Raw genomic sequence first — 13299 nt, forward strand, 5'->3', positions numbered from 1 at the left:
GACAATTCCAATTGCCCTTGAAGGTCAAGACCGCCCATAACGACGGCAAGGAGGTACTAAATCCTCAACCCATGCAGGGAAAGAAACACTCAAATCCCGATGTATCAGAACCAATGGAGTGTGACGCACTTGAACTCCAACCGAGTCCCAGACGACCAACTCAAAGGCTGATGAGGACTGAGCCAGTCCCCCACGTCCTATGGACCCTCAGGTCCCCTCAGAATGCTTAGCTGACACTTGCAAAAACAAGATAAGAAAAACACAAATAATAATGCAATCACAACGCCTAAACCGGACCAGCCATGCAGAACAGGCGCCATGTGTTTGAAATAGGCCTCAAGACAGAAGAAGCTGAACCTTAGCCATTAATGTCAAGGCCGTAATATTCACCCCCAGGGAGGGAGAAATAATCAACAGACAAACATAGGACTAAACGCGTCCCCAAAACATCTTCCGTAGAAGTAACCAGAGCGATCAAGAAATCGTGAGTATTGATTCCAGAAGGAAATTTCTGAAGCTCTTTAAATAAAATAAAAGTCATCCTCAACGGATTAAATAAAAGAAAAGGCAACCCGTAGGTTTTCACCCAAGGAGAACAGATACACCCGCAGGACCGGCCCAGCGGAACCCTGCACGTCCAAGCTCAGACTGGAGAATACTCAATATCAGACTATAAGAAGATTACTTCATCCCCTTATATTTAATTCTGTGTGCTATTCGAAGTAGAAGACTGAGAACTCCTATATCCGTTAAGGATGGGCTCCTCCAACAACTCCAAAACATGTTATAGCAGAACACGAAGGCACGCTAGTCTATATCGAAAAGCACAGCACACCTCTGCTGGAGCCTCAGGACCAGTCACTCCCCTGGACCGCTGAATGAGCCACCCCATGCCTGGGTGACCCGGGTTGACGGGACACGAACATAATCTTAAACAGACATCTGGAAGCTGCAGATGTGCTAACGCTATAAGTATTTGCATACGGAAACGTGCTGCAACCTCCGGAGGGAACAAACCACCATCCAGGGAGGGATAAGCATAATCTTGTTCACCTGCACATGTAGTAACAGTAAGTGGTAGGGAACTTGCCTTTCGCGGGACAGAACCCCCAGAGGCAGGTGGCTCAGCGGCCCCCTGATTCCCCGATCCCGAGGAATTGAGCCCTCTAAAACGGCCTACGGAACATAACTGACTGTCATGTGTCATCTGGGCCGATTCGTATTCTTCGCAATAAGTAGAATCTGAATCAGAGACTACTTCAATCTCAACGTCAGAGTCCTCCATAACTGAGATATGAATACAAAAAAATGGGCCAAATTTGAAAAAAGCTAAACGGCACCTTATACCCACAATGGCTAGGGCACTCACCATCTCATATGTACCAGACACCAGCAGACCAGAATTTTTTCGTCGCCACACAGTCAGGAATGCAGAACCGGAGAGTCAAAAATGTGACCACGCCCAGTCACAAGGTAAGCCGTATAGTCCAAAAAAAGTGCGCACGACCGCAAAGGCTGTGTCACTTTCAAGGCTGTTATGTTCCACAAGCCATGAGCCTAAGTAACACTACACATAAGAAAGTCAAATCACATAAACATGATTAAAGACCCCCCTGTTCAATAACCCCCCTCAGGAGATATTAACCCTTGATTCCAAGATACAAAAGGATCCTCACTGAGACAATAATTATAGTTAGTCCCGCAAGGTGGTAGCCTCTCGGGAAAACACTTGTAGTACAATACAATCATGAAGAAAGTAAAAGTAAATGATCTTACCGGAATCTACGCCGTGGAACAGGAACACGGCCCTTCAAGTGTGACAGATAGTAGCATTGCCTCTGCCATGGACTTGAGAGAAGAAAGCAGGCAGCGAAACTTGTCAACGCCGATTGCTTATGGAGCTGTTAAAAATTAGTTGGGATGGTTTTGCAGAAAGACTCTTCCTGCATCTCCGGATTCTAACTTTCATCCAAGCTCTCACTGAGAGGCTGACAGGACTACTTAAAACTCCAGTCCCATGCCGAAGAGTACTACCCTCTATAAGAGACTTAATCGCAAACTTCTGACACTTCTCTGCCAACCTCCTGGGACGAAATGCAAAGAATGACTGGGGGATGAGGGGAGTGGGAGGAGTATTTAAGCCTTTGGCTGGGGTGTCTTTGCCTCCTCCTGGTGGCCAGGTTCTGAATTCCCAAAAGTAATGAATGCAGCTGTGGACTTTTTCCATTTATGAAGAAAATAATGATTAAAATCAATTTGATTTAAATCAAATCCACCCTGTTCTTATGTATGCTAGATTTTCTATTTTCTTTTTTTAGTTAAAGATCCCTTTAAGTGGAAAGGAAGTATAGATAATCAGACATTCATGTGTGAAGTTATTGCAAAGGATACATTCCATAGGCTCCAAATTCCCAGCCTTTAAATTGCCCAGCAACTGCTACAATACCACCGGTGAGAAGAACTGCAAAAGAAAAAACAATTGTCATTGTAAAGCTTCATCATTGCACTACGCCACAGGGATACCAAGGCTGTAAAAACTGAGACACTTGTCTCCAGCTCTTAAGGACAAATGGACAACTTTGAAGGAACATTTCCAGAATTATAGGTCTATAAAACTGAAAATGAAAAAGGCATATTAATCATAAATGCAATTCCATTTAAAAAATAATCATTTCTCAATACTCTACTACTGTTTCAGTGATAGCTTTTACTATGTGCAAAGCATATATACATATGCCCCTTGCACCTGCGTTCAACACCATGCCTGCTCAGATAGCATGTATTATGTTGTTGATGATTGAATTTGCATCATTACTGACTAATACATGCTACCTCTATCTGAGCAGGTGTTTCAATCAGGACAAATGGATCATATGTATATATGCTCTATTGTAAAAGCTCTCACTTAAAGGGACAGTCTACTCCAGATTTTTTTTATTGTTTAAAAAGTTAGATAAACCCGTTATTACCCATTCCCCAGTTTTGCATAACCAACACGTTTATATTAATATAATTTTGACCTCTGTGATTACCTTGTACCTAAGCCTCTGCAGACTGCCCACTTATCTCAGTTCTTTTGTCAGACTTGCATGTTATCCAATTAGCGCTAAGTCATAAATAACTCCACAGGAGTGAGCACAATGTTATCTATATGACACATGAACTAGCGCTGTCTAGCTGTGAAAAACTGTAAAAATGGCTTTGAAAATTAGCATATGAGCCTATCTAGGTTTAGCTTTCAACAAAGATTACCAAGATAACAAAGCAAATTTGATGATAAATTTAAATTGGAAAGTTGTTTAAAATTGCATGTCCTTTCTGAATCATGAAAGTTACATTTTGACTAGACTGTCTCTTTAAACAATCAAGTTTCATTAGAAGTATTTTTGTGACTATATGTGTAATGAAAAAAGTACTTCTATTCAAAGATAAACGCATTCATGTGCATTTACATTTTTAATTCTATGTCCCTTTAATAGAACATCTTTTAAAAAAGTGTAACTTTTTCATGGCTAAAAGTTGGGCGATTGCAGAAAACTGAAACCTTCTATATATATAGATAGATTTACAATTCTTTACTGAAACTAACGGCTAGATTTAGAATTTGGCGTTAGCCGTCAAAACCAGCGTTAGAGGCTCCTAACGCTGGTTTTGGGCTACCGCTGGTATTTAGAGTCAGTCAGGAAAGGGTCTAACGCTCACTTTCCAGCCGTAACTTTTCCATACCGCAGATCCCCTACACCATTTGCGTATCCTATCTTTTCAATGGGATCTTCCTAACGCCAGTATTTAGAGTCTTGGCTGAAGTGAGCGTTAGAAATCTAACGACAAAACTCCAGCCGCAGAAAAAAGTCAGGAGTTAAGAGCTTTATGGGCTAATGCCAGTTTATAAAGCTCTTAACTACTGTGCTCTAACGTACACTAACACCCATAAACTACCTATGTACCCCTAAACCGAGGTCCCCCCAAATCGCTGCCACTCTATTAAATTTTTTTAACTCCTAATCTGCCGCTCCGTACACCGCAACCTACGTTATCCCTATGAACCTCTAATCTGCTGCCCCTAACACCGCCGACCCCTATATTATATTTATTAACCCCTAATCTGCCGCCCCCGTCGCCTCCACCTACCTACAATTATTAACCCCTAATCTGCCGTCCGGAACTCACCGCTACTATAATAAAAGTATTAACCCTAATCCGCCTCACTCCCGCCTCAATAACCCTATAATAAATAGTATTAACCCATAATCTGCCCTCCCTAACATCGTCGACACCTAACTTCAAGTATTAACCCCTAATCTGCCGACCGGACCTCACCGCTACTCTAATACATTTATTAACCCCTAATGCTAAGTCTAACCTTAACCCTAACACCCCCCTAAATTAAATATAATTTAAATCTAACGAAATAAATTAACTCTTATTAAATAAATTATTCCTATTTAAAGCTAAATACTTACCTGTAAAATAAACAATAATATAGCTACAATATAAATTATAATTATATTGTAGCTATTTTAGGATTAATATTTATTTTACAGGCAACTTTGTATTTATTTTAACCAGGTACAATAGCTATTAAATAGTTAAGAACTATTTAATAGTTACTTAGTTAAAATAATTACAAAATTACCTGTAAAATAAATCCTAACCTAAGTTACAATTAAACCTAACACTACACTATCAATAAATTAATTAAATAAAATACCTACAATTACCTACAATTAAACCTAACACTACACTATCAATAAATTAATTAAATACAATACCTACAAATAAATACAATTAAATAAACTAACTAAAGTACAAAAAATAAAAAAATATTTACAAACATTAGAAAAATATTACAACAATTTTAAACTAATTACACCTACTCTAAGCCCCCTAATAAAATAACAAAGACCCCCAAAATAAAAAAAATGCCCTACCCTATTCTAAAATTAAAATAGAAAAGCTCTTTTACCTTACCAGCCCTGAAAAGGGCCTTTTGCGGGGCATACCCCAAAGAATTCAGCTCTTTTGCCTGTAAAAGAAAAACATACAATACCCCCCCCCCCAACATTACAACCCACCACCCACATACCCCTAATCTAACCCAAACCCCCCTTAAATAAACCTAACACTAAGCCCCTGAAGATCTTCCTACCTTATCTTCACCACACCGGGTATCAGCGATTGGTCCAGGCTCCGATGTCTTGATCCAAGCCCAAGCGGGGGGCTGAAGATGTCCATGATCCGGCTGAAGTCTTGATCCAAGCGGGAGCTGAAGAGGTCCATGATCCGGCTGAAGTCTTCATCCAAGCGGGAGCTGAAGAGGTCCATGATCCGACTGAAGTCTTCATCCAAGCGGCATCTTCAATCTTCTTTCTTCCGGATCCATGTTCATCCCGCCGACGCGGAACATCCATCTTCACCGACGACTTCCCGACGAATGACGGTTCCTTTAAGGGACAACATCCAAGATGGCGTCCCTCGAATTCCAATTGGCTGATAGGATTCTATCAGCTAATCGGAGTTAAGGTAGGATTCCGATCAGCCAATAGAATGCGAGCTCAATCTGATTGGCTGATTGGATCAGCCAATCGGATTGAACTTGAATCTGATTGGCTGATTCCATCAGCCAATCAGAATTTTCCTACCTTAATTCCTATTGGCTGATAGAATCCTATCAGCCAATCAAAATTTGAGGGACGCCATCTTGAATGACGTCCCTTAAAGGAACCGTCATTCGTCGGGAAGTCGTCAGTGAAGATGGATGTTCCGCATCGGCGGGATGAACATGGATCCGGAAGAAAGAAGATTGAAGATGCAGCTTGATAGATTACTTCAGCCGGATCATGGACCTCTTCAGCTCCCGCTTGGATGAAGACTTCAGTCGGATCATGGACCTCTTCAGCTCCCGCTTGGATGAAGACTTCAGCCGGATCATGGACCTCTTCAGCTCCCGCTTGGATCAAGACTTCAGCCGGATCATGGACATCTTCAGCCCCCCACTTGGGCTTGGATCAAGACTTCGGAGCCTGGACCAATCGCTGATACCCGGTGTGGTGAAGATAAGGTAGGAAGATCTTCAGGGGCTTAGTGTTAGGTTTATTTAAGGGGGGGTTAGGTTAGATTAGGGGTATGTGGGTTGTAATGTTGGGGGGGGGTATTGTATGTTTTTTTTTTTACAGGCAAAAGAGCCGAATTCTTTGGGGCATGCCCCGCAAAAGGCCCTTTTCAGGGCTGGTAAGGTAAAAGAGCTTTTCTATTTTAATTTTAGAATAGGGTAGGGCATTTTTTTATTTTGGGGGGCTTTGTTATTTTATTAGGGGGCTTAGAGTAGGTGTAATTAGTTTAAAATTGTTGTAATATTTTTCTAATGTTTGTAAATATTTTTTTATTTTTTGTAACTTAGTTCTTTTTTATTTTTTGTACTTTAGTTAGTTTATTTAATTGTATTTATTTGTAGGTATTGTATTTAATTAATTTATTGATAGTGTAGTGTTAGGTTTAATTGTAGGTAATTGTAGGTATTTTATTTAATTAATTTATTGATAGTGTAGTGTTAGGTTTAATTGTAACTTAGGTTAGGATTTATTTTACAGGTAATTTTGTAATTATTTTAACTAGGTAACTATTAAATAGTTATTAACTATTTAATAGCTATTGTACCTGGTTAAAATAAATAGAAAGTTGCCTGTAAAATAAATATAAATCCTAAAATAGCTACAATATAATTATAATTTATATTGTAGCTATATTAGGGTTTATTTTACAGGTAAGTATTTAGCTTTAAATAGGATTAATTTATTTAATAAGAGTTAATTTATTTTGTTAGATTTAAATTATATTTAATTTAGGGGGGTGTTAGTGTTAGGGTTAGACTTAGCTTTAGGGGTTAATACATTTATTATAGTAGCAGTGAGGTCCGGTCGGGAGATTAGGGGTTAATAATTGTAGGTAGGTGGAGGCGACGTTGGGGGCGGCAGATTAGGGGTACATAGGGATTACGTAGGTTGCGGCGGTGTACGGAGCGGCAGATTAGGGGTTAAAAAAAATATGCAGGTGTCAGCGATAGCGGGGGCGGCAAATTGGGGGTTAATAAGTGTAAGGTTAGGGGTGTTTAGACTCGGGGTACATGTTAGAGTGTTAGGTGCAGACATAGGAAGTGTTTCCCCATAGGAAACAATGGGGCTGCGTTAGGAGCTGAACGCTGCTTTTTTGCAGGTGTTAGGTTTTTTTCCAGCTCAAACAGCCCCATTGTTTCCTATGGGGGAATCGTGCACGAGCACGTTTTTGAAGCTGGCCGCGTCCGTAAGAACCGCTGGTATTGAGAGTTGCAGTGGCTGTAAATATGCTATACGCTCCCTTTTTGGAGCCTAACGCAGCCCTTCTGTGAACTCTCAATACCAGCGGTATTTAAAAGGTGCGGGAGAAAAAAAGCCAATGTTAGCTACGCGGGTCGTTACCGACAAAACTCTAAATCTAGCTGTAAGACTTTACTATTCTTCTCTATGATGGTTTCTCAACACTTTCATTCAATTAATTTCACTATTGGTCATTTCGTGATTGGAAGATTTTTTTTTTTTTGCAAGATTGGGGGAAAGTGACGTCTTTTGCTGCTAATAAAACGTAAGCTTTCTAAAACACTTTTATCAAATTTATTTATTTTTTATATTATGTCAAAGAGCATACCTAGATAGGTAAATGAGCATGCACGTGTCCTGTGCACTATATGGCATTGTTTGTAACCATATTTTTAACAATGTCATACATTATTGAACAATAGATGCCAGCAGGACTTATAACAATGTATAACTTTGCTACAAATATGGTTACATGCAATGTTACTACACATTGCTCATGACATGTGCACACCAATTAGGCTACCTAGGCTCTTCAACAAAGAATAGCAACAGGAAAAAAGTCAATTTGATAATATGAGTCATTTAGAAAGCTGTTTAACACTACATGTTCTATCTGAATCATGAAAGTTAAAAGGACCAGTCAACACAGTAGATTTGCATAATCAACAAATGCATGATAAAAAGACAATGCAATAGCACTTACTCTGAACTTCAAGTTAGTAGTAGATTTTATTCTGACAAATGTCAAAGTTATATATTCTGTGAATTCTTGCACATGCTCAGTAGGAGCTGGTGACTCAAAAAGTGTAAATATAAAAAGACTGCACATTTCGTTAACAGAAGTAAATTGGAATACATTTTTAAATTGCATGTTTTATCTGAATCATGAAAGTTTAATTTTGACTTTAGTGTCCCTTTAATGTTGGGTCACATGTCCCTTTAAAAGCTATGATATAGATCCTCATAATTCAATTGTACCTCAAATCATGGAGCCATAGTAACACCTTAACGACCAGCGGCATACCCTGTACGACACTGGTCGTTAAGCCCTCAAGGACCAGCATTGTACTCTACGACGCTGCCGCCATCCCGCTAAAAGTAGCAAGATTGCGCTATTTCTGCATGCCCCACGAGTGGGCCACTGCAGAAATAGAGTTGCAGAATTACTGCGGGAGAGGGCCACTATGGGTGGGAGGGGCGGGACTGCTACGCTACAGAAAAAAACAAAGTGTAGATCGGCAGTGACTGGGAAGGAGGGAGGATAGGGAAGCAGGGAGAGGGGGTCCATATAGTGGAAAGTTGAGTAGAGGGTGGGAAAGCAATCGGGGAGGGGGGTATGGTAATGAGGGGGGAGCAGCTACACTACAGAAAAAAAAAAGTTTTTTTTTTACAAATAAATAAAATTTATAGCAAACTGGGTACTGGCAGACAGCTGCCAGTAACTAAGATGTTGGCTAATAGGTAGAGGGGGGAGGTTGGGGGTTAAGGGTGTATCTTACACTGCAGAAAATATATTTTAAAAAAAATATTTTATACTGGCAGACTCGGGTGACAATTGGGGTGTGGAGGAAGTAAGAGAGCTGTTTGAGAGGGGTCAGGTAGGGATCGGGGGGGGGGGGGAAAGTATCAGGTGGGAGGGTAATCTTTACACTAAAGCTAAAATTAACCTTATAAGCTAATTAACCCCTTCACTGCTGGGCACAGTACAAGTGTGGTGCGCAGCTGCAATTAGCGGCCTTCTAATTACCAAAAAGCAATGGCAAAGCCATATATGTCTGCTATTTCTAAACGAAGGGGATCCCAGAGAAGCATTTACAACCGTTTGTGTCAACCCCCAACAAGCTGTTTGTAAATAATTTCAGTGAGAAACCTAAAGTTTGTGAAAAAGTTAACGATTTTTTTTTATTTGATCGCATTTGGTGGTGAAATGGTGGCATGAAATATACCAAAATGGGCGTCGATCAATACTTTGGGTTGTCTACTAAAAAAAATAAAATAAATATATATATAGTTTTGATAGGTAAATATAAAAGAGGCTTTATTTTTGTTTAAATGTAGTGATGGCAGAAATGCTAAAAATTCTCTGGTCTTTAGAGGAAGTTTTAGTCTGAAAGGCCTGGTCCTTAAAGGGACAGTATACACCAATTTTCATATAACTGCATGTAATAGACACTACTATAAAGGAAAAAAAAAAGGCACAGATACTGGTCTAAAAATCCAGTATAAAACCATTTAAAAACTTACTTAGAAGCTTCCAGTTTAGCTCTGTTTAAAAGGTTACTGGAACACCCACTGCAAGTGGGAAATATCAGACACTCCCCCCCCCTCCCCCTTCCTTTGCATATGAAAAGAGCATTTACACAAACAGAAGCAAGCTGGAGTAGGTATACGTCAGTATTCTCCTTAAACTTTGGGGCTTGGTTAGGAGTCTGAAAATCAGAGCAATGTTATTTAAAAATAAGCAAAACTATACATTTAAAAAAACAAAACACCTGTATGGGCTATATAAATGGATCATCTACAAAACATTTAAGAAAAGAAAAATCTAGTGCATAATTTCCCTTTAAGGGGTTAAATACAAATTTAAAAAACAAAAACCTATTTAGTATCTTTTTGTTTTGATTGTCCCATAGGTAATATATAGGATATTTCTAAAATGCAGAAGGTGTTTGTCTTTTGTCTTCCTGGCTGTTCTGTTAGCTGTTAGTACCAAGATGACAGTGTCAGATATCATATTTTACCCAATATGTAGTAACAGAGCCGGGTATTGCTACAAACATTCTACTGAACTCTTTAGCAACCAAACTCTCTCAACTTCCTTTATAAAAAGATGAAGTTGTTTCTCTCTTGCAGAGGAGGATTGCCCAAGCAAACAGGCAACAAAACTATATAGCCTGAGTGATTTAGAGAAATGTATCATTTACTTAACCTTGTTATTACCAAACACACATTGCAACAAGTAGTAAAAAAAGAATTTCTAAAAAAAGTCCTTTATTTTATGGTTCTTGCAGACATGCATTACTTATAGCTATGACTAAAGGTGCCTACAATAATCATTTTAATTTTAAAAAAGAAATCAATTATAGAAAATTAAACATTATGCATTTTTTCACGTATAGAATTATTAAAGCCCCTATAAAATTAAAGGGTATGAAATCCAAAACTTTTCCTTTATGTTTCAGATAGAGCATAGAATTTTAGACAACTATCCAATTTTCTTAGTTTTTTGGTATTCTTTGTTGAAAAGCATACCTAGGTAGACTCAGGAGCACAATGCACTACGGTGGCTGCACATTTGTCATTGGTTCACCTGATGTGCACAGTTAGCTGTCAGTAGTGCATTACTGCTCATTCAACAAAGGATACCAAGAAAATAAAGCAATTTTGATAATAGAAGTAAATAGGAAAGTTGTTTAAAATTGTATGCTCTCTCTGATACCTTCCAACATTTGTGACTGAGTATTAGGGACACAGGAGGTTGATAGGGGCATGTCACCATTTTGTGGGTGGAGCTATGTTGGGAGGGATCATGGGTGGTATTGTGGGTGTGTCTGAGTAGTCTGTGAGTGTGTCAGGGCAGTTTGAGGGTGTTCCAAGGGTGGGGCTAAGGGAAATTGTGCAAAAAAGTACATATGGCTGTCTTAGAGGGACACAGCTCAGAATCAGGGGTTGTCCCTCTCAAATAGGGACAGTTGAGAGGTCTGCAATCTAAATCATGAAAGAAAATTATTATGTACCATCTCCCTTTAATTTTCCAAATGAAGCATAATAATATGCAAATATGCCAGACCTCAGATTTTATTATTAAATGGAAAAATGTACTAGCAAATGTATCACATATATACAATCAATTAAAGTGTTAGAGGCTTTTCTAGGATCAAAAGAAAAAAAGTGAGATGCTACAAAAGTGTTTTTTGTACACACAGAAGATAACGTATTGGAATGTTTCAGAGAAAAGATTTCTTGGCAGGTTGCAATATATTTTTGAGGTGTTAAACTAGCGATGTAATATAAAGTAGATATTTCAAATGCTTGTGCAACACAAAATGTACACACAGGATGAACAGTCACTGAAATAAAACAATATCATCTTATCTCAAACTGTAGCATTTAAATGAATCCCTTCAGGTTCAGATTGTAGGAATCGGGTGCATTAAAAAAATGAGCATTTGTACATTTTAAAATACATTTTAATTATGAAGCTATATCCTCAGCTACTTGACCACCTTCCCCCAAAAGAAGACTTCAGCAACAAACTTCGGCAACAGATTCTAAGCTTTTTGGAGCAGAGCTCCCTCCTGTTTGTTTAATCGGATTTATGCATCTAATTCAGCACTGCAGAATTTGGTGGTGCTCAGAGCTGGGGTAACAATAGAGGCAGACTAGATGTATTTTATGTTTTATTTATTTTGTGCTGCCTAACTTTAGCTTCATAGTAGAGTCCATATGTGGTGGCATAATGGCTAGAATAGGAGGGGACTCCCCTGAAACACTAGGAGGCAGAGAGAGTGCAGGTCAGTCAGAACAGCTGGAAACATCTGGCTTAAATATCCCACTGCACAGATTCTGCACTCTCTGCAAAACTTTAGCAGCCTTCATAAATGTTGGTGGAGCAGGTGACAGCAGTGGGACTCACCTCCACCCACAGCTTAGTGGGTATTTCTGGGCTGATAGGCACTGACAATCCTCCAACTTTTCTGTCTGTCAGTTATCTGTCTACTCTACATGCATTCCTATAGAGCTGGTCATAATCATTAGTCAGCAGAAAAAAAAAATCTTATTTCAGTGTATAGATAATTATACACTGCAGTGTGTCCATTTTTAGTGTACAGATACTTGGCATAATTGTATAGAGCAAAGAGTTAATTTTTAGTGTGCTCACCATCAGTGTATAGGCACCCACCATCATTATACAGGGCAGCCTGTTCTGTACAATGCAGCATATATGGTATCAGTGTATAGGTACCCTGCATTCATTATACATGTTTATAAGTGTATAGATGCATTAAAGTGTTGTGTTTATTAGTGCATACATGTTCATTATAATTACTATACAGCGACATTTGTTCAAAATAAGTGTTTTATTGGTCCCCTGGCTAAAACTTAACAGTACTCCACTGTAAGTTAATGGGATCTATTGCTGTCAGGGTGCCAGGAATCAGACTGAGATGAGAAGTGCAAAAATAATCACACCTTTATTAATAACAAAAAATAATAAAAAGTCCACAAGTCAAATAAGCCAGGAGTCAAAACCAGAGCTGGTAGTCAGACAAGCCGAGTCAGGAGCCAAAGCGAATAGTCAGACTAGCCAGAATCAGGAACAAGGAAAACAGCAGAGTTAGGAACAAGCCAGGGATCAGGAACCAGGAAGGACGTCAGACAGCCAGGTAATACACAGGAACTCTCACAAACAGGTCTGAGACAACCCAAAGGCAAAGCATACTGAACAGAAGCCCTTTAAATAATAAGTGATGACATCACAATTCTGAGACTGCATCCTGTCTCACACAGATGATGCACACCAGTCTGGCTATAAAAGGAAGTGCAGAAAATGAGCAGCATCCCCCACAATGCACCATAGTCAGCAAAAGAGGTGAGTAAAATGGCTGCCAGCAGCACATGGCAAACAAAACAGGGAAAAAAACATGAAAATTGCAGGGCTTGGGAAATGTATTTTTATAGGAAAAGTTTTCAAGGTGCATTTGCAGCTTTGGAGAACTTGCAGTTTAGACTCGCAAGAGTGAGTCTGAACCACATGTAAGAAGCAGTCTGTCTCTTATCTTAGATGGTAGAGATAAATCACCTCAAATTCACCACCACCAATTTGCTATGTTGTGCAGAGCCACCACTTTGGTACATTATGTCATGCAGAAATTAACCATTTTAGCCAATATGGCTATAATAAATCAGAAAACCGTCAATTTGATGTGATAACGTAAATCTATTT

General features: G+C 39.2%; 1 protein-coding gene across 1 annotated transcript in view; it reads right to left on the reverse strand.

The window, feature by feature from the left end:
- Positions 1-13299, reverse strand: part of LOC128648567 (cytochrome b-245 light chain) — a 36961-nt gene that overhangs the window by 17999 nt on the left and 5663 nt on the right. Inside the window, exon 2 of the mRNA XM_053701320.1 lies at positions 2392-2461. Coding sequence (XP_053557295.1) covers positions 2392-2461 — 70 coding nt within the window. The remainder of the gene's footprint in view (positions 1-2391; positions 2462-13299) is intronic.

Source organism: Bombina bombina, chromosome 1, assembly GCF_027579735.1.
Source record: "Bombina bombina isolate aBomBom1 chromosome 1, aBomBom1.pri, whole genome shotgun sequence".
Lineage (NCBI taxonomy): Eukaryota > Metazoa > Chordata > Amphibia > Anura > Bombinatoridae > Bombina > Bombina bombina.